Source organism: Sus scrofa, chromosome X, assembly GCF_000003025.6.
Source record: "Sus scrofa isolate TJ Tabasco breed Duroc chromosome X, Sscrofa11.1, whole genome shotgun sequence".
Taxonomy (NCBI): domain Eukaryota; kingdom Metazoa; phylum Chordata; class Mammalia; order Artiodactyla; family Suidae; genus Sus; species Sus scrofa.
In genome coordinates, this window is record NC_010461.5 from 6,349,432 (window position 1) to 6,374,811 (window position 25,380).

General features: G+C 52.0%; 1 protein-coding gene across 3 annotated transcripts in view; it reads left to right on the forward strand.

The window, feature by feature from the left end:
* SHROOM2 (shroom family member 2) overlaps positions 1-25,380 on the forward strand; it is a 154,190-nt gene that overhangs the window by 53,220 nt on the left and 75,590 nt on the right. For all 3 annotated transcript variants that reach the window (XM_021079647.1, XM_013985875.2, XM_021079646.1), the window contains exon 2: positions 22,562-22,713. In XM_021079647.1, the coding sequence (XP_020935306.1) occupies positions 22,562-22,713 (152 nt within the window). The remainder of the gene's footprint in view (positions 1-22,561; positions 22,714-25,380) is intronic.

Genomic DNA, 25,380 nt, shown 5'->3' on the forward strand with positions numbered 1-25,380 from the left:
CTACTCATGTGTGTAGAATAAGAGGTGTCATTTTGATATATCGTGCTTTGAAATTTTAAGCCACTCGTGTTCTATTACTTTTTTTTTATTTCTCAGAATACATCAATACATTTAAAATTACTTCTTCATATAAATCCAGGATTTATAATTGCCAGATTTTAAAGCTTAAAAAGACTGTAAAAACAGGCTTGAACTGATGATTTTTACGGATAAGAAAACTGAGGCTCAGAAAGGATCCTTGCTTTGTTTCTGATGTGTGTTTGTGTCTCGGGGGAAAGGTGGAAATTGATGCTCTTTCTTCAGTCCCTGGTACCCAGCCTGTGAGTTTCTGACAGTGGCCGGTGTCGTCCTAGTTTCTGCCTCAGCCCGCATCCCTGGCCGGCACTTTGAGAGAGTCCACAAAGGTCAGCATCTCTGAAGCTTTGGCAGGGCACCTCCTCGGGGGATGTGTAGATTGTTACCTTTTTAAGCAGGAGCCTGTTCCTCGGTAGATGTGTTTCTTGGATGCTCATAGACCTGGTACCACCGGTTCGTACGGGAACCTGGTCTGCCTTGCTGGGAGCAGGACGTCCCTGTCCGCCTGCCAGGACTCTGGGAGGCTGGCAGGCAGCTAGCAGGAGGGGTGTCCACTGCTGGATCATTAGGGGTGCCTGGGCTTGAAACAGCCTGGTCCCATTCCGGAACCCTTAGGTGACTGTGTCAGCAGTTCTGGGGGCTCATCTTGGTAGCTGTTTTCTTGTGTCAAAAGGAGAATGTTGCTGGTTTCTAGGGCCGTCGAGACAAAGAACAAGAAGCTGGCTTGCTTAAAAATGGTAGAAATGTGTTGTCCTGCCGTCCTGGAGGCTGGACGTCACAATCACGTTGCTGGCAGGGTGGTGCTCGGAAGGCTTCAGGGGAGCCTGCCTTTTCCAGTGGCTGGTGGCTCCAGGAGCGCCTTGGCGTTCCTCGGCGTCCAGTCTCTGCCTCCCTCTTCACCTGACCCCCCGCCCCCGCTCCCTGCCCTGTCGGAACCTGTGTCCACATTTCCCTCCTCCTAAAAGGACCCCGACCTTGTCTTGGTTAAGTTGCAAAGACCTTATTTCAGACACGTTCACATTCCCAGGTCTGGGGAGTTAGGACATGGACATATTGTTGGGGGGGGGGGCATAATTCAGGTCATAGGAGGGGGAATAGTTTTTTTTCTTTCTCGAGATAGAATCTACAGGTAGGAAAGCGTTCAGATTACAAGCGAAGACATTGAATTTTCCCATCGTGAACCACACTTGTAACTTCCACCCAGACGAAGAGCTAGAAGAGTTGGTCTCTCTCTCTCACACACACACTCCACACCTCTTTTTATTTTATTATTATTATTTTTTAAAGGGCTGCACCTGTGGCTTATGGAGGTTCCCAGGCCAGGGGTCGAATTGGAGCTGCAGCCGCCGGCCTCCTCCACAGCCATAGCAATGTGGGATCTGAGCTGCATCTGCGACCTACACCACCGCTCACGGCAACACCAGATCCTTAACCCGCTGAGCAAGGCCAGGGATTGAACCCGTGTCCGCATGGATGCTAGTCGGATTCGTTAACCACTGCGCCACAGTGGGAACTCCTTCCTGTCTCTTAAGGAAGCGGTTTTCTCCTGCCCTTCAGTCTCGTCTCTGCGTTCGGGTCTCTGTCCTGTACACTGTGGGCCTTTCAGGCCAGGTCCGCTGCAGTAACACACCCAGTGAAGGGGATTGGGACAAGGTCGTGTCATGGGTTTGGAGTCCTCACTGTATTTCGGGCTTTTCATGTAGGAAAACATCATAGTGAGCAAATTCGCCTTTTAACCCCAGTGGCTTCCTGAGAACTTTGTTGTAAAGCCCGCGGTTATAAAAGGAATGGTGGTTTGAGTAGGAATGACTGAGGGTAAGTTGGAGATCCCGGCAAAAGCTCCTTTATCAAATCTCCAGTATGACCTGTGCCATCGTAAAAGCGAAACTCCCCCGTCACTGGTTTTTCCTTGCCAGTTAAGGAGCATGCTTGGCCCTGTATCAACCCACCCCGTGTGTCCGCTGGGTGCACAGCCACGAAGGAGGGAGCGTTTTCTTCACTGGGTGGGGAGGGGGTTCTACCGCCCACTCCAGCCCCAGCCTCTGCCGCTCAGGGAGAGAGGTGAGGCCACCAGAGGGACCTGGGGGAGGAGAGACACTGCGGTGGCTCTTGCCTTAATTCAGAATTTTTCTCCCATTTTAAAGCCACTGTGGGGAGTTCCCATTGTGGCTCAGTGGTAACGAATCCCACTAGTATCCATGAGGATGCCGGTTTGATCCCTGGCCTCGCTCAGTGGGTTAAGGATCTATCTGGCCTTGCCGTGAGTCGTGGTGTAGGGCAGCGGCTGCACTTCTGATTCGACCCCTCGCCTGGAAACGTCGCTATGCCGCCCGTGCGGCCCTAAAAATAACTATATAAATAAGTGAATAACGCCACTGTGGCTGCTGATTCCAGCTCTCCTGGCTTCAGGCAGTCTGCGGAGCCCAGCCCCTGTGCCGCCAGGTCCCTTCTCCTTGTGATCCTTGCTGAGCTTTCCCGGAGCGCTGAGAAGAAGATCCTTCGCTGATCTCTTTGGAGATCAGAGCCAGCAGATGGCAGTTTGCAGCCTTCCCGGGGAGGGGTTCTGCACAGGCCAAGCCGGAACATGCGAGCAGTGCACTTTGGGCACTGCAGGGTGGCTCTGTTTTCGCTGGATTTCTGTCCATGGGGAATTGGGTGGAACTGATCAGGGACGGAAGAAATAGGAGCACAGGAGTCTGATGGGCCTGCAAAGTCCTCTGTGATGATTTTGATCCAAAGCTAATGGCACGAGTCATTTTTACCAGGTTTCTTGTCAGAACCACATCAAAGGGTGCCATGTGTGTGAAACTGAGATCTTCAAGGCCGACTTTGTAAAGGAGAAAGGAGAACAAGCATATGAGGGAGTTCCCGTCATATTCCGCCTAGGAACCATGAGGTTGTGGGTTTGGTCCCTGTCCTTGCTCAGTGGGTTAAGGATCCGGCATTGCCGTGAGCCGTGGTGTAGGTTGCAGATGCGTCTCGGATCTGGTGTGGCTGTGGCTGTGGCGTAGGCCGGCGGCTATAGCTCCGATTCGACCCCTAGCCTGGGAACCTCCATATGCCACAGGTGCGGCCCTAAGAATCAAAAAAAAAAAAAAAAAAAAAAAAAAGAATATTAGCACTTACCTTTATCTTTACTGACGGCTTAAGTTCTTTTTAAATTATGTAATTGTAAACTGTCCATTCCCTTAGAAGGCTTTTTGCGTTTTTTTTTTTGTTTTGTTTTTTGTTTTGTTTGTTTTTTTTTTTTTTTGCCTATGCCACAGCCACAGCAACACAGGATCCGAGCCGCGTCTGCAACCTACACCACAGCTCACGGCAACGCCGGATCGTTAACCCACTGAGCAAGGGTAGGGACCGAACCCGCAACCTCATGGTTCCTAGTCGGATTCGTTAACCACTGCGCCACGACAGGAACTCCGCTTTTTGCGTTTTAATCTTAAAATTGTGCCCTGGATGCCAAAATCCAGTGACAAGAACCTTTTCCAGCTTTGGGTATTTCGGCTACATTCCAGGTCTGTCACTGTTACCTCTCCCTCCTCCTCCTCTTGTTCTTTTTTACTTTTTTTTTTTTTCTTTTCTTTTTAGGGCCCCACCTGTGGAAGTTCCCAGGCTAGGAGTTGGGTCTGAGCCATGTTTTCGACCTACGCCACAGCTCATGGCAATGCTGGATCCTTAACCCACTGGGCGAGGCCAGGGATTGAACCTGCGTCCTCATAGACACTAGTTGGGTTTGTTGCCACTGCGCCACAACTGGAACTCCTCCCTCTTCCTTTTTCGAACACAGTGATAAAAATCCCCAGTGGTCCCACAGCAGGTCTCACACATGAATGTATGTTTTGCATCCAGTTCTGTCTCTGAAAGGACAGAATAAAACACAGGTGATGGAGTGCAGGCAGGCGACGGCCAGCTTCACACATGGCCTTGATGCTGAGGCTTTGCCGTGGTGAGTGTTTGAACCACCGCAGCCCGGGAATAAATGACAGCCCCACCCGTAGTGGGCCTTGTCAGCTCTGGGCCTGCCTCTGCACACGTCTGCCCCTCGGAAGCTGGCATGTACTGGTTTTGGTTGACGGGTGAATAATTCCGTCTTCAGCCTGGGGAAGAAGTGGAAGTGGGCTCCCCCAGCCCATTCTGACATCCTGATAAAAGGTGGCATGCCCCGCTTCCCGCGAAGCACAACCAAGAGCTCATGATGTGCTCTTTTGGGCTGAGGGTGAGGCACGTTTGTGTCAGAAGAAGGAAGTCATTTTAATTTGAGTTGTCGTCGTCTTTTTTTTATGGGCCATGCCCATGGCATGCAGAAGTTCCCCAGCCAGGGTTCAAACCTGGGCCGCAGCAGCGACACCACCAGCTCCTTAACCGTGGCCACCAGGGAACTCTAGTTTGAATCTTTTTGAAGGCTTAAGAATGTTTTGGAGTTCCCTTTGTGGCTCAGCGGTTAATGAACCTGACTAGGATCCATGAGGATGTGGGTTCGATCCCTGGTCTTGCTCAGTGGGTTAAGGATCTGGTGTTGCCGTGAGCTGTGGTGTATGTTGCAGATTTGGCCTGGATCCCACGTGGCTGTGGCTCTGGTGTAGGCCGGCAGCTGTAACTTCGATATGACCCCTAGCCTGGGAACTTCCATTTGCCGTGGGTACAGCCTAAAAAGCAAAAAAAAAAAAAGAATGTTTCCATTTTTCCCCCAAAGCTGTGAAAGAACTAAGGGAACTGTGCAGCCATAGCCTTAAGGAATAAGGGTTTTCACCTGTGGGTTGGCTGCTACAAAACTCAGCAAAGGGCTTCTGGGGGTTTTTTTGGTGCCGTCTCGCCAGGATTGGAGTAGTTTAAATCTTATGTTTCCCCCCACCTCTTCTATGTTTCAGATGACAGAGGGGCGTTCCACATTTGGTAATAGTTTGGCTTTTCAATAGTTTGAGTTTGATTCTCAACTTCTCAACTTCGTTTCATTTTGGAGAAATAATAGTACTGCAGTGATGAGAAAGATGTGCAGGGTGAAAAGCCTGCTTTCATGTAATCCTGTGGATTGAGGCGCTCTTAGTTTTAAATAAAAACGTGAGTACAGCAGGGCATAGACTTGTTTGTGTTTTTTAGGGCTGTGCCCATGGCATATGGAGGTTCCCAGACGAGGACTCGATCAGAGCTGCAGCTGCCGGCTTGCACCACAGCCACAGCCATGCAGGATCGAAGCTGTGTCTTCGACCTACACCACAGCTCACAGCAACGCCGGATCCTTAACCCACTGAGCGAGGCCAGGGATCAACCTGCCTCCTCGTTAACAGTACTCCCATAGCCACTTGTTAATCAGCATTTTGGTTCCGAAATATCTGGGGAATGTGTCAGCTTTCTGCGGGCTCTGGACGATGTTGGTGCTGTTTGCGGATGTTGCGTAGGAAACAGCCCCCACCCCATACAAGGGCCCTGAGCTGTATGGCCCTAAAAAACAAACAAACAAACAAAAAACCAAAAAACAGCGCTTGAGGAGTAACATGTATCATGTTAGAGAAGCAGGCTACAAAACCCTATGCCTTGCTGTATACTGAGGTTGTTATTTAAAACTAAGACATAGGGCATCTGCCCAGAAACCTACCACTCCCGGTTACTCTGTTTCTAATGCCTGCACTGCTTACCTCCAGGGAAATAACATGACTTAAGAGAGTACCGTGGAGGAGGGAGTGAGGGTGGATACTCCTAGAATCTGGAGCGCTTCAATCCACAGGATCGCACGAAAGCGGGCTTTGCACCCAGCATCTTCCTCATCGCTGCCGCTCGAGGCAACACAGGATCCTTAACCCACCGGGAAGCCAGGGCTCGAACCCACATCCTCATGGATACCAGTCGGGTTTGTTACCACTGAACCATAATGGGAACTTTGCAAGAGTTTTAGATGCCAAAAGCTCACAAAGTTTTAGTAAGTCTATCTCATGTGGTTTTGATTTTTTTTAATTATAAATGTTATAAATCCAAATCGTCTCTCCTTTTGAAGAAAATCAATGATGCCTTCTGGGTGACTATGCTGGGCTTCTAAGTACCCCACCCCAGAACCTTCCAGGGAGCTGGGGGTGGGGACCCAGGGGATGCTGGCTGCTCCCCCTGGCCGCCTGGCTCCCCGTTGGCGCTGCATGTCCCAGCCCCTTTGGGTCTCTGCCTGGTGGCTACAGCATCCACAATCCACGTCTGTTTTCCTGGCCAGGGGAGGAGGGAAGGGGTGGTACCAGATGTTTCTGCCCCTTTGATGGTGAGACAGAGCTTCCCTCAGAAGCCTGCAGCTGGCATGTTTCTGCCCCGTCAGGACAGGCACGGCCACCCAGTGGACCCCGACTCTGAGTGTGGACCCACCGTGGAAGGAGCAGGGCTGTCACCTCACGGGTGATCCCTGCTCGTAGGGGTAGAGAGCGGCTCCTCCAAAAGATGGATGGGGGCCCCGGGGGGACTGGGGACTCAAGCGAGGCCCTCAAGGAGAGGCCAGGTTTGGAGAGGCAGCACAGAGAGCACTTACTTGAGGGCTGGCTGTCGAGGAGACCAGCGTGGTGTGGCCGTGGAGCCGGACACTCGGAGAGGGGGTGTGGGCCCCAAGCGGGACAGGAAGTACCCACACCAGAGGCTGCCTGGCGTGGGGGGTGTGGGTGGGGCTGTTACACGGATGTGACTTGCCTTTGCAGATTTTTTGGGGGGCGGGGGGAGGCTGTTGTCTCATCAGGGTTTAAAAACAAAATGATGCCAACATTTGAGGCCATAGGGAGAGTACTTGTAAAAATCCAGATCTCCAGCTTCTTTAACAGAAAAACCACTGGAAAATCTGCCCGAACGGCATGTTAACTTCCCCCGGTGTAGCGGCCAGCGCTGGGTGGTGGCTGCACCCTCGGCTGGGAGCATCCTGCTGCGGCCCCGGCCCCCTCCCGCCCCTGTGTGCACTGGTGTGTGCAGCCTGGAGCGTCCTGCACTCTGCATGCTGCTCGTTAGGCCCTGCCAGCTGCACCCTGACCACTGTCTCTGTCCCTGTGGGCGGCAGAGCCCACACCTGCTGGACCCTGTCCTGGTTCCCAGACTGCTGTCCTCTCGTTTCCTCACGTGTGTGTGTGGGGAGCTCTCTGGGGGCCTCCTTTATCACAGCACTAATCTCGTTCATGAAAGTTCCACCCTCGGAGTTCCCGCTTGGGCGAAACAGGATGGGCGGCATCCTGGGAGCACTGGGTCACAGGTTCAATTCCCACTCCAGCGCAGTGGGTTCAGGATCCACTGTTGCTGCAGCCGCAGCTTAGCTTGCAACTGTGGCTCGGATCCGATTCCTGGCCTGGGCAATCCGTGTGCCGAAGGGCGGCCAAAGAAGAAAAGAAAAAAGTTCCACTCTCATGATCAGTGCCTCCCATGGACCCCCCCCCCTCCTTGTACCATCCCATTGGAGGTTAGGTTTCAGCAGGTGACTAGGTGGGGGGAGGGGAACAAGCAGTCCGTCTGTGACAACAGCCCTGAAAAGGGTTTGCAAAAAGACAGCCCTTGTGGTGGGTGAGCTCATCCCTGTTTTCCCCGAATAAAAGGATGAAGGCTTGAGGGGAAGTGTGACTCAGAGGAAAGGTGAGGTAGGCTGGGCTGCAGGGCCCCCTCTCCCCCGCAGCCCCTCTCCTGCGCTGCCTTGCAGCGGCCTTATCTAAAAGAACAAGCACGGTGTCTTTGAAATAGCAGAAGGCTGGGAACGTCCATTAAAAATAAACAGCCGTGTGTTCCGACGGGCGGAGACGCTTTGTTCTTGGGTCCAGCAGGTCCTCTTCCTGTTTCTGGGTTGCCTGTCGGTCTTTCACTTGCCGTTTCACTTTGAAAACTGCAGCATCAAATACTTCCAGTCATCCCCATGGACACGGCGCTTAGATGGTCCCACCGCTCATTTTCCAAAGATGCAGGAGCAGAGGGTTGGCCTCTGGGCAGAACTGGGCGCCCAGACGGGTGGGAAGCCTGCCTGCTTCCGCCCGACAGCTCGCAGTCCTGGTACCGCCGATTTGAAAGAGGGCTGCGGTGTGCCTCCCATGGGAGAGATGAAGGGGGCCTTTCCACAAGACCCCCGCTCTCCCGGCCATTGGTTCCCTCTCTGTTCATGCTTTCCAGAGACCTTGCCCGCCACGTGCGTGTGTGTCGCTGGCACAGGAGCGGAAGAAACTAAGTCGTGATGGGAATTTTATCCTCTAGGAGAGGCCGGTCTTGCTGGGGGGCCGGCAGGCAAAGCAGGCAGCGGCTCTGAGTGCCAAGGCTCCAGGGTCCTGGCGAGGCCTAGGCCCACAGGGGAGGGGTCGGTAGGGCCCAAAAGGATGATGGCGATAGGGGGTCCAGCCTAATGGAGGTGGGGGGTGTGAATCCAGGGGGCCCGGCCAACGAAGCCTGGAGGCAAGTCAGACCTTTCCCTGGGGAGAAAGGACAATGGCTTCTTGGTTGCAGGCCTGTGATGCTTGGGCAGGGCTCATGGTATCCAGACCAACACGGCCTGTTCTGCGTGGTGATGGAGACGTGGTTCAGCACGGCGGCTCCACTGGGCCTGCGCGACCCGCCTCCTGTGTTGCTTGCGTTGCCGTGTGAGACAGGGGGCTGCCTGCGTCTTGCCGAGGCGATGGGTTTTACAGGGCAGGAGGCTGAACTGGGATTTTATTTTATTAAGAAAATTCTTTTGGGGAGTTTCCCTCGTGGCTCGGCAGTGAATGAATCTGACTAGCATCTATGAGGATGCAGGTTTGATCCCTGGCCTTGCTCAGTGGGTTAAGGGTCCGCATTGCCGTGAGCTGTCATGTAGGTTGCAGATGTGGCTTGGATCCTGTGTTGCTGTGGCTGTGGTGTGGGCCAGCAGCTACAGCTCTGATTGGACCCTTAGCCTGGAAACCTCCATGTGCTGGGGGTGCAGCCCTAAAAAGCAAAAAAAAAAAAAAAAAATTATTGATTTGCAATGTTGTACCAATTTATGCTGTACAGCAAAGGGACCCAGTCATGCGTATATATACATTCCCTTTCTTATATTGTCTTCTATCCTGGTCTATCCCAAGAGACTGGCCAGAGTTTCCTCTGCTCTACAGCAGGACCTCATTGCTTATCCATTCTCAGTCTCATGGTTTGCATCTGCCAACTTCCAACCGGGATTTTAGAGGTGTTTTGTTTCCTTCAAGTTCCATAGGAGGGGTAAGGACTGTCTCATACCTCACCCTTTGTGTGGAACAATCAATTAGGGTGATTGCTTTGTCCCCCAGGGTTTTTTAATTCCTGCAGACTTTCTGGGGTGTTACAGTTGGGGGGGTCGCTGCTGACACCTAGTGGCCAGACACTGGGATTGCCGCTCATAGACATCCTGTGGTGCAGGGCTTGGCCGCCACTGCAAAGGGCTGTCCAGCCCGCATGCCCCAGTGCCACGGTGGAGAACTGTGTGGGGTCCTGTCGTCGGGCTATCCCGTGTGTCATCTGCCAGACCTTTATCTGGTTTCTGGGTCTGAGCTGTTTTGGGTGATGCTGCTGTGGTCCTTCTTGTAGGGCCTTTTGGTGAATGTACATGCACACGAATGACTTGTAGTAATTCCCTCTGTTTCCCCAGGTGGTTGTGTTGATTTATGCATCTGCTCAGTACACAGCAGTTGCAGGGCTTCAAAGCAGCCCAACTTCCTTTGACAGGTGGAAGGATAACGAAAATGTGGCGTATACATATGAAGGAATAGTGGCATGAAAAAAAGGAAAGGGTGGGAGTTCCCATTGTGGCTCAGCAGCAACGAACATGACTAGTAGCCATGAGGATGCGGGTTCGATCCCTGGCCTCACTCTGTGGGTTAAGGATCCAGCGTTGCCGTGAGCTGTGGTGTACGTCGCACACTCAGTTTGGATCCCAGGTTGCTGCGGCTGTGGCGAAGGGCAACAGCTGCAGCTCCCATTCAGCGACCCCTGGCCTGGGAACCTCCATATGCCATAGGTACAGCCCTAAAACGCACAAAAAAACAACAGTGCTACACATCCCAGAAGCTCAAGTGCTCTAACCAGACTCAGGAGGGCTGTCCTCTGTGAGTCCCCTTACACGAGGTGTCCAGAGTCTTCAAGTTCATGGAAACAGAAAGCAGAGTGGTAGTTGCCAGGGGCTGGGGAAATGTTTGATGCGTATGATGTCAGTTTTGCAAGATGAAGTTTCTAGAGATCAGTTATACACAGTGTAATTCCGGAGAACGCTGCTGCACTGTACACTTAAAAATGATTGAGGGTACTGGGGACCCAAAGGGAACAGGTGTGGGGGCGGGATGGACAGGAGGTTGGGATTGGCATATGCACCCTGAGGTCTAGGCAATGACTGGCCAACGGCAACCTGTTTTCTAGCACAGGGCGCTCTACTCAACATTCTGTGATCATCTATGCGGGAAAAGAATCTGAGCAAGCATGGATGTGTGGCCATGGATCGCCGAAGCACTTTGCCGCCCAGCACAAAGGATCACAACCTTGTAAATCAGCTCTACGCCAATAGAACCTCCGAAAAAAGTGAAAGGAATGGTTGAGGGTGAACGTTATAAGGGGTTTTTTTAAAAGCGCAATGGGAAAAAGACGAGAGTTGTAGCTGCTCTTCCCCTGCAGGCAAGCTGGTGTTTGCCGGGGGCACGGAGCTCCTTTCCAGCTTGGGTGCAGCTGTGTGCAGGGATCCCTGCCTCTTCCCTGTGGGGCTCCGGGGGAGCCGAGGCGCCGAGGGTGTCCTGGATTAAGGAGATGGTACAGGACCTAGAGCTTCTGCACGTGTGGGGGTGGGGCCACAAGGGAGAATTGGGGGTCCTGGGGCGGGGAAGGAGTGCCTCTGAAAAGCCACGTCCAGCCAGGGGAGCAGGATGGATGGAAGGGTGCCTCTGGGGAGTCAGGGATGTGTGGCGATGGGACGTGTGGACCAGGTCAAGGCCAGGGGGCGCCCCTGCAGCACTTCCGTCCTCTGACAGCTTCCGCTTTGGCCCCAATCTAATGCGCCATTCAGGGGTAGAGATTCTAGAAGATGTGGTGCCATTTTGACCAAGAGGACAGGACCCAGTGCTGTGCCTACATGGTAAACAGCTGACCTGTGTGGTGTACATTTCAAAGGGCCACCTGGCGAAATAGGCATGCTGCCTTTTTTCCTTTGGCTTGATTGTACATCCACAGTATTTAACCCATGGCATTAAATAAAAAAATGTAGAGGAGGATGGTTGGCTTATAACGTGTTCGTGTCAGGTGCACAGCAAGGGTCATCAGTTGTGCATATACCAGTTCCTTTTCAGATTCTTTCCCGTAGAGGTTATTGCACAGTTTTGAGTAGATCTCTCTGTGCTGTAAGTAGGTAAACCATGACATATTCTCAAGAGGTATTTGTGTCTTAGCCTGAGAACCTAACTGCCACTTAAATTGTGTGTGTGTGTGTTTAATGGCAGAAATGTGGTCTGGTTTCCACACAATCTGCTTAGGCTAAACATTTGTAAAACACCCTATTTATAAATTGCAACTCTGCATTTTAGAAGTTCTCTGTAAGGCTATAGCAGCTGATCACAGGAAAAAGGAAGCTAAGGTAGGTTTAGAATGAACAGTAAGAACGACTAGGATAACTGAGCTTGGGGATTTATTTCTCCCCAAACAATGCTGTATAAAATGACTCAGAATCCACTGTACCTCGGTAGCCGGGAGCGCTGTAAGTGAGGCAGCTTCCTTTACCCTTACGCTACAGTTTCCTATAGAGAGCGGAGCAGCCTTCGTCCCTGAGCCCAGGAGCCTCACCTGGGTTTGTGGTCCTGATTTAGACACCAGCAAATCATAAATAAAATGACTGCTAAATATACTTGTGTAATATGTCTGAATTTTCAGAATATTTTCAGAGTCGTCTCACTTTTATTCTCCTGATGGTCCTGGGTTGTAAGACAGATCGTCCGGTTACCGTTGTTTGGAGTGACAAAACCAAAACCAAGAAGACCTTAGCAACCCTCCCCATGTTGTGTCGTGAGGTGGTAGTGGGGAGTGTCACGTCTTGGATCGCCCCTCGTTCTTTCCAACCTTCCCTGATGCTCAGCCCCTCCCCGCACCCTGAAGCGTCTGTGCCGCCGGCCCCTCGCACGCCTGCTCACCGCCTGCGTCTCTGCTTGTCACAGGGAATTTCTATCCATCAGGGTCCGGTTGGGTGGCAGAAAGCTTTCGGTAGTTTGAGCAAGGACCACTTAATACAAAGCAGGATTCGGCCGACTGGCCAAACACCAACACACCCCTTCTGTCGTGCCTGTTGGTCTAGGATGGGCAGTTGCCGTGGCGACCAGAAGGCTCTGCAAAGCCTTGGATAGTTAGCTCATGGCTCTGGAAGGAAGACTTTGCTGGCCCCCGGTGTTGAAAATTAGTAACTATTAACAGATGATTACTTATTATCCACTTCTCTAGTAGTGATTAACTAGCACTTCCTTCGGGGGTAAAGAGGTTGCAAAGAAGGCAGGAATAGCAGCTGTGAGGAGCAGCCACCACCTCCAGGGATGGGGCAGATTGCCTGAAGAGGAGGAGAGAGGTGCCCCCCTCCCCCCGCAGGCTGAGATTCAGATCGGCATGCAGCGGGTGTGGCCCTAGTCTGCTGGATGGCAGAGGAAGTCCCTGAGCACCACAGGGTCACTGGCTTGCTGGTAGGAAGCCTGCCCCTCGTGCAGAAACTCCCTAGGCAGCTGACCTGGATGCTGGAGGACATGGATGAGAAGCTGGCTGGTGTGCCAGTGGAACCCCGGGAAGCCATTTGGAGGGATTGCTTCGAAAACCAGGCAGGAAGCTGCCCGCAGGCTGCCTGTGGAGCTGGTTAGGGAGTGGCTGTGGGGTCAGCTACTGCCTGATGTACAGGAGGAAGCAGGCAGAATGTGGAAGGGAAGCCCTTCCTCCTCCAGTGTCTCCCCAGCGCCCTCTACTGACGATGCTCAGGGTGGTGCATGACCGAGCACTGTTCACAGGTCCGGCCGTGATGGTTGGGTTTGCAGTTAAGAGGCGCTGCATGCCAGCCGGCCGGCGTACTGCATTGCCAGTTAAGTGCACTGCCAGCTGCTGTAGGGTTGGAATGGGATTATAACTTCGCTCACCAGGCAGGCACTAGTGTTCAGAAAATGCTCCCCGAAACTGCTCCTTTCCGGGCTGGCCGGTGTTCTCTGGAGCGCTGTGCTGACCTGAGGATCAGGACGCTGCAGGGCTGAGGCCCTAGCCCTCGCCCCTGCTGGACAGGAGGCATGTGCCTCGGGTTGTTCCTGCCCCAGGGAGGCCACCTGGGTTCTTGGTCTTGGTGACGGCCCCTCCGGTGGTTCCCGGTCTCCGTCTGCCTGAGTCTGGGCTGCCACGGTGGAGCCCCCGATGCCGACACCCTTCCTTCTCTGTGTCTTAAAACCTCTCCTTGAGCAGAAGGCTTGTTTTCTGGTTCTTTTGGGACTTCCGGGGGCTCACTGCAGCCTCCACCGCCTCCAGGTCTTCACACGTCCCACTGACCTGCCCTGTCCGTTGGCCTGGCTCTGTCCCCTTGTCCAGACCACACCTGACGTTCTTGCCCTTAGGTTAAGGCCGCATGTCCTCCAGCCCTCACTTGAGGGAGGGGTGAAGGGAGTGTGTTAGCATCCTCAGAGCACACCCTTAGGTCCATTTTTTTTTTTTTTTTTTTTTTTTTGCTTTGCTTTTTAGGGCTGTACCCATGGCATCTGGAGGTTCCCAGGCTCAGGGTCAAGTTGGAGCTCCAGCTGCTGGCCTATGCCACAGCCACAGCCATGCAGGATCTGAGCCGCATCTGTGACCCACACTGTAGCAGCTCATGGCAACGCCGGATCCTTAACCCACTGAGTGAAGCCAGGGATCCTAGTCGGATTCGTTTCTGCTGTGCCACGAGGGGAGCTCCAGAGCCTTAGGTTCTTAAACATGGAACTAAATACCAGCATGCTCCTCTGAGTCCAAGTGTATGAGGTGAGATTTTTGGTTTACTAGAATTTTCTGCATATGGGGTGGTTATTTTTTCTTGATTAAAAAAATTTTTTTTAAAATTATAGTTGATTTTACAATGTTCTATCAGTTTCTGCTGTACAGCAAAGTAGCTCAGGCATACCTATATATACATTCTTTTTCTCATGTTCTCTTCCATTAAGTTCTATCACAAATGATTGGATTTTTTTTTTTTTTTTTTTTTTTTGTCTCTTTAGAGCTGTACTTGTGGCGTATGGAGGTTCCCAGGCTAGGGGTCGAACTGGAGCTGTAGCTGCTGGCCTATGCCACAGCCACAGCCATGCCAAATCTGAGCCGTGTCTGTGATGTATACCATAGCTCACAGTAATGCTGGATCCTTAACCCACTGAGCGAGGCCAGGGATTGAACCTGTGACCTCATGGAAACTAGTCATACTGGTTTCCACTGAGCCAGGACGGGAATTCCATTTTCTTGATTTTTGATGTATTTTTTGTCAGCCCTGAGGAAAGAAATTGCAAGAAACGGTGGAAATTTTATTGGTTTGAGATTGGTACCTAGACTTTTCAATTTGTACACTCTTCTTTTCTTTTCTTTTCTTTCTTTCCCCCCTGGCCTTGCCTGGGGCATGTGCAAGTTCCCTGGTCTGGGATCAAACCCTCGCCACAGCAGCGACCCAAGCTGCTGCAGTGGCAATGCCAGATCGAGCCTTCACCTGCTGCTCCACAGCAGAAGTCCTTGTACACCCTTCTCAGCGTATACACTGAAGATCTGAAAAACCCAGGGAGTCAGTTCTTTTCTAAGCAGATACACCATTGACTTTCTAGCTTTAAATGTGGAGGCTGCTTTTCCTTACGAGGATATCAGGTGTGAGTGCCTTCGGATGTCGATAAGCTCTGATACGATAGGTTCACCCGCTCACCATATGCATGCTCGAATTTCCAGTTTTTTGAGGCACATTCATGGCACATTATGAAGGAAACTGGACTTGCCAGGGCCGGGGACAGGAAGAGCCAAGATCAAGGAGTGGTGTTTCTTTAGGAAGTAAGTCGACTAAAATCCATGGGAATAGAGGTCATTTTATTTTTTAATTTATTTTTGACTATGGCATTGTCGATTTATGGTATTGTGCCCATTTCTGTTGTACAGCAGAGTGACCCAGTCATACACACACACACACACACACACACACACACTTATTCTTTTTCTCATATTATCTTCCACCATGGTCTGTCCCAAGAGACTGGATAGAGTTCCGTGAGCTGTGCAGCAGGACCTCATGGAGGATCCATTCTAAATGGCATAGTTTGCATCTACCAACCCCAACCTCCCCATGGAATCAAAGTAATTTTAAATGTTCAAGACGCTGGCTGCACTGGGACTCCAAATTGCCATTGTGTATGTTTGATATTGAGTAAAAAGTACGATCCCCATGGGAGGTGAAGCTGATCCTCAGGACAGACAGAGCCTCCTGGAATTCTGTATTCCACTCTTTCCTGGTTGTATCACAAAAGAACCAGTGGACAGTTTCACCTCTTTTTTTTTTTTTTTTTCCTTTTTAGGGCCACACTTGAAGCATACGGAGGTTCCCAGGCTAGGGGTCGAATCAGAACTGCAGCTGCCAGCCTACACCACAGCCCTGGAAACCCAGGATCCTTCATTGAGCGGTGCCAGGGATCGAACCTGCATCCTCATGGACACTATGTTGGGTTCTTAATCTGGATTTCCTCCTTAAACCTGTTTCGGAAGCTACTGCAAAACTTGAACTCCCAAGAGACTTGATAAAATCTCCGTCGGGCTTGTAACAGAGGGACACGGACCAGAGACGACTGCAGGCTCAAGTCTGAACACATGTGGGTGGGGGTTTTCCATTTTCGATGGGCTTCTCTGTTAGCAGGTGGCCTCTCCGATTCTGTCACAGTGGGGCTCTTTTCCTGGATGAGTGGACTTTCTTTTCTGAAGCAGCAGAGCTCAGGGTGAGTGCATATGCGAGTCAGACCAAGCAGCCTGAGGAGGTGACATGAGACTAGTCCCGGCTCATCCAGGTTGTGCTTTCTCATTGCCTTCTTCTCTGGGTGACGAGGTGTAACTGCTACGTCACGGCTGTGACGCGTGGCCTTGGAGACACAGTATCGGACTCAGTGTACTTCTTCCGCCCTTGGTTTTGACCTCTGGGTGTTGCGAGTTTGCACATCACTGGCGCTCTTCCTCGGAGCATCACCTGTAGGTCTCTTCCTGTGGCCCTCGGCGTCCACCGCCCACACGGTGTCCTCAGAGCTTCCGTCCCAGCTCATAGAGCCCTTGCATGGGTATCTCTTCTCTGCCCCTTGCCGGTTTGAGCGCTCGTTTCTGTCCCGTACAAAGACAAAGAATGTTGCCTTGGCGTGTTGTTCTTGGGCAGAAAATCGTCTCATGTCCTCCTCCGGGGTGGAGCTGCCAGACGTGTTTGCTGGGACACCAAGGCGGCGCCCCCACTGCCGTGCCCGCCTCCTGGGGCCCCCGCTGCCTACAGGAAAGCATCCCAGCTCACAGTCAAGGTCAGGGGGCTGAGCTTCCTCTTTCTGCCCTTATCTCAAACGCTTCCCTGCCAGAGCTTTCCACTCCGCTGGGCTGACATTCCTGGGACGAGCCCGGCTTCCTGCCCCTGCCCTGTCTTCCTGTCGAGACGCCCCCACTGTGGCATGTCCGCCTCCGTCGGGGTCTGTGGCCCAGAGGCTGAGCTGAGCCTGGCCCCTGCACCCTCCCTGCCCTGGCTTTGGTTCCTTCTAACACACTTCCTTCCAGTGCACGTCCTGTCTCCTAGGAGAATAAGGCTCTCTGGTCTTTGTGGGTGGGTGCCTCGATACCTTTTGTTTCGTTGGTCATGCCTGTGGCGTGCGGGAGCTCCCGAGCCAGGGATCGAACCCAGGCCACAGTAGTGCCAACGCCGGATCCTTAACCCATGGAGCCACCGGGGACTCCCATCCTTGATATCTGTGATATCCGTTCAATGAAGCATGAGAATTTCGTCCCCAAACGACTTTCACTGACTCCCCACTGCCCCTGCTGTTTCTAGAGGCGATACTTCCATAAGAGCAGCAAGGCAGCCTGCACATTTTGGGATGCTTACGTCTTAATGGGGCCACCCACATAAAACAGGGTTTTCTCTCTGTAGGTGGTGCGCGCACTGGCCTCGTGGCTGTGGGGTCATTTGCCCCACCTGCGTGCCTTTTTGTAAAAGGACTTTTTTCGGAGCTGCAGCAAGCGGTGCTGAGGACTTTGCCTGGTCCCTGTGGGACGGAACCCCCCTCTTTGGGGCTCCTGAGCCGTGCAGACGTTAGGCAGTTGCCTCTGCTGGTTGCAGTGCCAAGCCCTGTCCTGACTGGGCCATGCAGGGCACGGTGACCAAACTCGCATCCATGCCTGAAGTGCACGAGGCCCTGAGAAGGGCTGGCAGGCTGAGCCTTTATTCTGTGAGAGTGGTGCCCGCTTTAGATTTGCTCTGCACCACGGTCAAACCTAGTTCATGCCTCCCGAGGTGAGACGGGTGATGGGGTGGGATTGCAGAGCGGAGATTCTCAAAGCTGCTGCTCCTTTTCCAACTGTTTTCGCCAGGAGCACAATAAATGTCAAGCGGACACTTTCTCTTGGCATGGACGCTGGGGCGGGGAGCAGCTCCTTTTACCTCCCAGCCCCAGAGTTATTTGTGCTGGGCATGCAGGTGAGGTGTGGCTGGGGCGCCACAGGTGGGTGCCTGGGCAGGCGGTCTTCGCTGACTTCGGAGGAGGAGGAGGGTTGGACAACCTCACGGACGTGGGGAGGCCACACCGCATTCCCTGTCCTGCGTGCTGAAGCCAGAGTTCCCGGTCGTGCTCTGTGGGCACTTTTGGCTAAAAATTGTTAGGAACATGGCAGTTCCTGTGCGGTGCAGTGGGAACAAATTTGATTACTATCCATGAGGTCCAGCGGGTTCGATCCCTGGCCTCCCTCAGTGGGTTGAGGCTCCAGCATCGCCGTGAGCTGTGGTGTGGGTCACAGGCATGGCTCGGCTCTGGCGTGGCTGTGGCTGTGGTGTATGCTGGCGGCTGTAGCTCTGATTCGACCCCTAGCCTGGGAACCTCCATATGCCGCAGGTGCAGCACTAAAAGCAAAAAAAAAAAAAAAAAAAAAGGTTAGGGGGAGGGGTTCCCACTGTGGTGTAGTGGGAACAGTGGCACTGGGGCACAGATTCGGTTCCAAGGCCGGCACAGTGGGTTAAGGATCCGGTGTTGCCGTAGCTGCAGTTTAGGTGGTGACTTTGGCTTGGATCCATCCCTGGCCACGGAACTTCACATGCCACAGGGTGGCCAACAACAAAAAAAGTGTTAGGGGAGTTCCCTGGTGGCTCAGCATGTTAAGGATCTGGCATGGTCACCTCTGTGACTTGGGTTCCTGCTGTGGTGTAGGTTCAGTCTGCAGCCCAGGAGCTCCCATGTGCTGTGGGCGTGGCCAAAAAATGTGTTCGGTGTGCAGATGCTCAGGCCCACTCTGGACCCGCTGAATCAGAGCCACATTGTAACGAAATGGGCCGTGTGTCTGCATGGTCCACAGGCCTGTAGGTGTCTTCAGGGTGGGAAGCTGCATCTTTGAAGCAGGTAACGGAGTTTCTGTGGGTAGTACTTGCTCCACGGGTATTTACTGAAGGAGTACATCCAACCCCCCGCTCAGGCATCCAGCCGCTTTCATGCACTCGCACCCCCAAAGCCCTTCCCTCGAGACGTCTTGGCAGTAGTTACTGGACCTAGCGGTGATCTGGTGCCTGCTGGCTGTGCAGGGAGACTTCTGTGCTCTCGGGTTTTACCTTCAGAAGTGGCAGGTCCAGCGCTTTGGTGCGGTGACAGACACGCACTGCCTGTCACCTGCCACGGGAGTTGGTGGCCCGTGGGCCCTTGTTGGGGGACGGGTGCTGCCCTTCAGCCCACCCACGTCTCGACTGCTGGCCTTGGGTGGGGGTGCCCCCGAGGGACCCCAGCTGGAGCGGTGCCGAGGGTCCCGGGGGCCGTCTGCCACCCCCGACCCCCATGGCTCGTGCTCCCTAGCTCTTTGGTGCCCCCCCAGCCCTCTTTCTCTCTACCTCCTGCCTCTCCACCTGCCCCGTTTTCCAGCCCAGCTCTCCCTGTTGAGGCCCCAGCGTCCTGTCCTCAGCTCTTCATGGCCGTTTTCTTTTCTTTTCTTTTTTTTATTTTTAGGGCTGCCCCTGTGGCATATGGAAATTCCTAGGCTAGGGATCGAATTGGAGCTGCATCTGCAACCTACACCACAGCCAGCGCAATGCTGGATCCTTAATTCACTGAGCCAACCAGGGATCGAACCTGCATCCTCATGGATACTAGCCAGGTTCGTAACCTGCCGAGCCCCAGTAGGGACTCCCTCCTCAGATGCACTCTGCTGGTGGCCACCTGCTGGGAACCCCCCTCCCACCGCCAGCTGCCCCCGCCCCCACTGCTGGCTCCTCCCCCAGGGCGTGTCCGCACCTCTGCTCTGGGTGGGGGTAACCTTCACCTTGGCTCATGCGACTGAGTCTGTAATCTTGGCCAGGTGGGAACTTCTTTATGCTCTGTTATTACGCTGGGATACCGTTGTCTAGACGTTGAAACGAGCTGTTAATGTGTGGCTTCGTATTTTTGCTGCGAGTGGTCTTTTGGTTCATGGTGTGGGTTGCAGTGAGTAACTGCTCTATTTATTACCCTGAGAAGCGCTCAGCCGGCCTTGGCCCCAGGCGGAGACTTGAGGGAAAATACCACCAGGTCTCAGAACTGAGCCTGTAAATTGCTCGGTTTCCCGCTCTTTCATTACCAGAGGAGGGCCCTTTGCAGCCTGCACACTTTGTGAGGTGTGCAACGGAGTCTTAGGTGAGCCCTGGCACACAGGTGGGGCACTGACCTTTCCAACGGGCCACTGCTGCGTCCAGGGGCGTTCATCTTTGTCACTGGTTTTTCCTTGCAGTTTGTAAAAAGAATGGCTTTTTGGTGTCAACCAGGGGTTGGCAACTCTTCGGGGGTAACGAGCCAAGGAGTAAATATTTTTGGCTTTGTGGGCCAGATGGTTCCGTTGTTGCTCGTAGCCGAATAGCAAATGGGTGTGGTTGTATGCCAGTAAAATTTTACTTAAAAAAAAAGGCAACCGACCAGCTGTACACATGGCTCATGGGCCCTGCTTTGCCAAGTGGTGCTGTACAAAACACGATGGTGAATGGGTGGGTTACTTGAGGCTGAATTGGATTTTTACTCTATAGGGATAACTCGGTTAAGGATGTAAAGATAAAGATTTCTCAGGATGAAAATCGTAAAAAGTTGACATTCAAGCTTTTAGGGAGTCAGTCAGTACACACTGATACACATGTGTTTAACACGGAGGAGGGAGAAAAACAAATACCAGATATCACTTATTTGTGGAATGTAAAATACGGCACAGATGGGAGTTCCCATTGTGGCTTAGTGGTAACAATCCTGACTCCTGTCCATGAGGATGCAGGTTCGATCCCTGGCCTGGCTCAGTGGGTTAAGGATCTGGCATGGCCATGAGCGATGGTGTAGGTTGCAGATGCGGCTCGGATCTGGTGTTGCTGTGACTGTGGTGTAGGCTGGCAGCTGCAGCTCTGATTCAGCCCCAGCTGAGGAACTTGCATATGCCACAGATGCCACTCTAAAAAGACCAAAAAAATTAAAAAAAAAAAAAAAGGCACAAATGAACGTATGTATAGAACAGAAACAGACTCAGACATAGAGGACAGACTGTGATTGCCGAGAGGGGAGGGTGTGGGATGGACAGGGAGTTTGGGGTCAGTATATGCAAACTATGACATTGAGACTAGGTAAGCAATCAAGCCCTACTGTACAGCACAGGGAACTCCATCCGATCACTTGTGGTAGAATATGATGGAAGGTAATAGGAGATAAAGAAAATATATATATTATATTATATATATATATATGACTGGGTCCATTTGCTGTCGAACAGAGATTTACAGAACATTGTTAATCAACTATACTTTAATAAAAATAAAGTTTACATTAGAAAAAAGCATTCAGTAGGGAATATTGTAACATGAACAGCAGGGTGTAATAACCTTGGACTGTCATGAATGAATTAGGGTAATATTTGCAGGGACACGGGGAAACTGGAGTCTTCACATGCAGATGGAAAGTGGTGCAGCTGCTTTAGGAGGCTGTCGGGCAGGTCCTTCAAATGTTCCCCGAGTTGCCCTATGGCCCAGCAGTTCTGCTTCTGGGTGTACACCCACGAGATTTGAAGACCCACCCTCACACCTGCACTTGGACGCCAGTGTTCATAGCAGCTAAATATCCGGAAAGTAAAAACAATTTACTTTGCTGTTACCAATGCATAAATAAGTAAAATGTGATCGGTCCGTATAAAGGAATAGCCTTGAGCTCTAAAGGGGAATGAAGCCCTGACACAGGCTACCATGTGGTTGCTCCTTGAGCACCTTGTGAGTGAAAGAAGCCGGACACAAAAGGCCACCTATTTATTGTATGATTCTGTGTATAGGAAATGTCCAGAATGGACAGATCTTGGACACAGAGTAGATGCGTGGCTGCTGGGGGCTGGGAGGTTTGGGAAGTGACCACTGATAGGCATGAGGTTTCTTCTGGGCTTGGGAAACTGCTCCAAAATGGGACGTGCTGGTGGTTGGACAGCACTGTGACGCTCCTAAAAAGCCGACCATTTACATTGATATGGCTGAATTGTGTGGCATTTGAATTACATGTAAATAAAGCTATTATGCGTCTCATTGCCAAGGGGGAGTGGGATGGATGGGGGGTTTGGGGTTCGTAGATGCAAAGTATGACATTGACAGTGGATAAGCAATGAGGTCCTGCTGTCCAGCACAGGGAGCTCTATACAGTCTCCTGGGACAGACTGTGATGGAAGACAATAGAAGAAAGGGGGGGAAAATATATATGTATATGACTGGCTCACTTTTGCTGTACAGCAGAAATTGGCGCAACATTGTACATCAATTATACTCTAATAAAAATACAAAAAAGTGAACTGTTAAAAAATACCTAGGTATGGGCTTCATGGGTGAGAACTAACTAGTAAATAGTAAAAGAAACAATAAAAATCTATCGTTACTGTTTGGATCAAGAAGATGCAGAAGATGGATCTGTATCTTGGATCCACTGCTTTTGCTGTTTGGTTTTTCTTTTAGGACCGCACCCACAGCACATGGACGTTCCCAGGCTAGGGGTGGAAACGGAGCTGCAGCTGCCAGCCTACACCACAGCCACAGCTTCAACGGACACCACAGCTCACGGCAAGGCTGGATCCTTCACCCGCTGAGCGAGGCCAGGGATTGAACCTGCATTCTCATGGATGTTAGTCGGGTTCGTTACTGCTGAGCCACAAGGGGAACTCCTGCTTTCGCTGTTTTGAGCCGTCCAGCTTTCCCGCCCCCAGCCTTGCCGTGACAGAGCAAGTGAAGGATGAACTGCCGCCCCCAATCTCCCCCCCCCCCCCCGGTGGCCGGTGGTGTTTTCCTGGCCGAGTTCTGGTCCCGAGTCTGCTCACAGGACACGCTTCTCTGTTGCAGATTGAAGAGGGAAGCAAAGCCGCGGCGGTGGGCAAGTTACTGGCTGGAGACGAGATCGTCGGCATCAATGACGTTGGTCTCTCGGGGTTTAGACAGGAAGCGATTTGCCTGGTGAAGGGGTCGCACAAGACCCTGAAGCTCGTGGTAAAGAGGTAAGACGTGGGCCTCATGCCTCGTTTACAAATGGAAGTGAGCAGAACAGCCCAGTGTGAGGTCTGCTCTGAGTCACGGCGGCATCTCTTACTTGGACCGAATCCTTCTGCGCGTGTCTGTCTGTCTGTCTTCCTTTCTCTCTCTGTATATATACACTTAAAAATCTACACGCTTAGAAATCTATCGCTTGGCTTGGTATGGATCCAGCATTAAAAATTTAAAACTTTGGGAGTTCCTGTCGTGGTGCAGTGGAAACGAACCCGACTAACATCCACGAGGTTGCAGGTTCAATCCCTGGCCTCGCTCAGCAGGTTAAGGATCCGGCATTGCTGTGAGCTGTGGAGTAGCTCGCAGATGTGGCTTGGGTCTGGCATTGCTGTGGCTCTGGCGTAGGCTGATGACAACACCTCCGATTAGACTCCTAGCCTGGGACCCTCCATATGCCGCAGGTGCGGCCCTAAAAAGACAAAAAAAAAAAAAAAAAAAAAAAAAAAAATTTAAAACTTTCCTTCCTTTACTACTCCTGACTGTTTTTGATTATCAAGTGAACTTGAATATTCATATCATTTCCCTGGCAACAGGTAGGTAATTTTCTGGCAGTCAGAAAATTTATGCTTCAAATGAAGTGACATGTCATTGCCTGTCTTTTCCACAAGGTGGCAGCCTACCAGGCTTGGGGGTTTTATGCTAAAATAGTGTGATGGCAGGTTGACTTAAAAGGGAGCTAGCAGGTGTTTCTGCTGCTGTGCTGAGGTGGGGGGGGCATGCTCCTAGAAACTAAGTTGCTGAGAGAGGTTGGGAGGATTTGAAGGGGTTAGAAAGCGAAATTAGGTACATGATGCTTTTAGATACAGGAACTAACACAGTATTCTCAGGCATAGCAGAGGTGTTTGTGATGTGTTTTCATATAGAAATAATTCTCCACCTTGTGTTTTATAGTTGACCAAGGCATAGTAAAGCACTGATGTGGCCTCTTTTGAAGGATTAGGGCTGTCTTTCCAAGGTTGGAGGTAAATTTTAGAAAGTGAATTGACGTCAGCACTTTGATTTTTACTGCAGCCTTGGAGACATATTGCCCAAGGACTCTTTTCTTTTCTTTGGACCGATACAGCATCCAAGGCGGAGGTTCAGAAGGGAGGAAGTTAAAAATTGCATTCTTTGCCACATTCGTGGAGCAGCCTCCTTTTTGAGGGGCATAGGGTATCCTCCTTGTCAATCAGAAAAAGGAAGTCTCAGCCTGGCTGTTTGGGAGCCCTCTGGGGAGAGTGGAACATGAGTGGGGCCGTCCTGTTGTCGAGTTTCTTTGAGGTTGCCTTGCTGAGCCTCCTAAGACAGGACGCGTGACATTCTCAAGGGATTCGGTAGACATAGCGGGGCGCTGGTGAGTGGAGCCTGAGCCGCAGGATGGACGGGAGTGAGAAACCACCCCCAGGGATGATCAGCCAGCCCCCAGGCAAATGCGGTTCCCCCCCCTTCTGTCTCCTGTCCCATCTCCGTGATGGGGCTGCCTGACCCCCTGAAACACCCAGTCAGCTCTGGCTCATCGTCCTTCTCTCCTGGAGGGGAAATCAGGAGCTTAGCTGATGCTGAAAGCAGGCTCTCTCCAGAGAGCTGCTTGCTGCAGTGCCCGGTGCCCCAGGGCACACGAAGGACTGGGGTTTAGGGAATCAGATTGACTGAGCTGCCCTGATGGCATCATGGGAGGGTATATGAGGCTGACCCTGAGGTGCTGCTTCCGTAAAACCTGTCGGTATGACCCTGGCCAGCCTGGGGAGGCAGCAGCCAATCAACAAGCCATGGACACGTACTGGGGGGGGGTGCAGAATCAGGACACAGGAATAGTTTCGCCAGTTGCACCTAACAAGGTAAATGAAGTGTTGATCAATGTTGGGTCTTTTCCTAGGGTCCAGAAAAAGCAGGTGTGTGCAGGAAAGTTGGTTTAGTCATAACAGCGAGAAAGGGGGGAATTTGCATCCCAGTAGAGAGTTGGATGAAAGACAGCAATAGTTTCTAAAGTGAGAAGCGCACATAGGGAATGAGGGTATAAAAAAATGTTTAAGGAGTTCCCTTGGGGCTGAGCGGGTTAAGGACCTGCTGTGATGTGGGCTCCATCTCTGGCCCAGGAACTTTTCCTTGCTGTGAGCACAGCCCCCCCACCCCTCCAAAAAAAGATGTTTTAACTAGAAGTCTGCATGTTTACTTGAGAATGAGACACTAGATTTTGACCATCGGGCTGGCAGAGCGGTGCCTGCTGGTGGTGAGATGTGGGAGAAACAAGTGCTGATCTGAGAGAATGGGTTTGGCCACGTGTTTCAAAAAGGTCTGCCTTGGGCCGAGAATGTGATTTCTGGAATCCTAGGTGTTTCGCAGAAGGGCGCGACTCAAGTGAATTAGGGATCATGCATGCTGTAGTGTGCTGCTGTGACAAATGTGTCAGTGTTTGTCACCAACGAAAGGTGCCCCACCAAGTCCACTTGAGTAGGACATGTAAGAGCAGGTGCAGGACTACAGAACCCCCTTTTTCAATGTTTTAATTACGTTTATTTTGTATTTTATGGCCACACACGCAGCGTGTGGAAGTTCCCGGGCTAGGGGTCGAATTGGAGCTGCAGGTGCCGGCCACAGCCACCGCCACCGCCACGCCAGATCCAAGCTGCGTCTGCCAC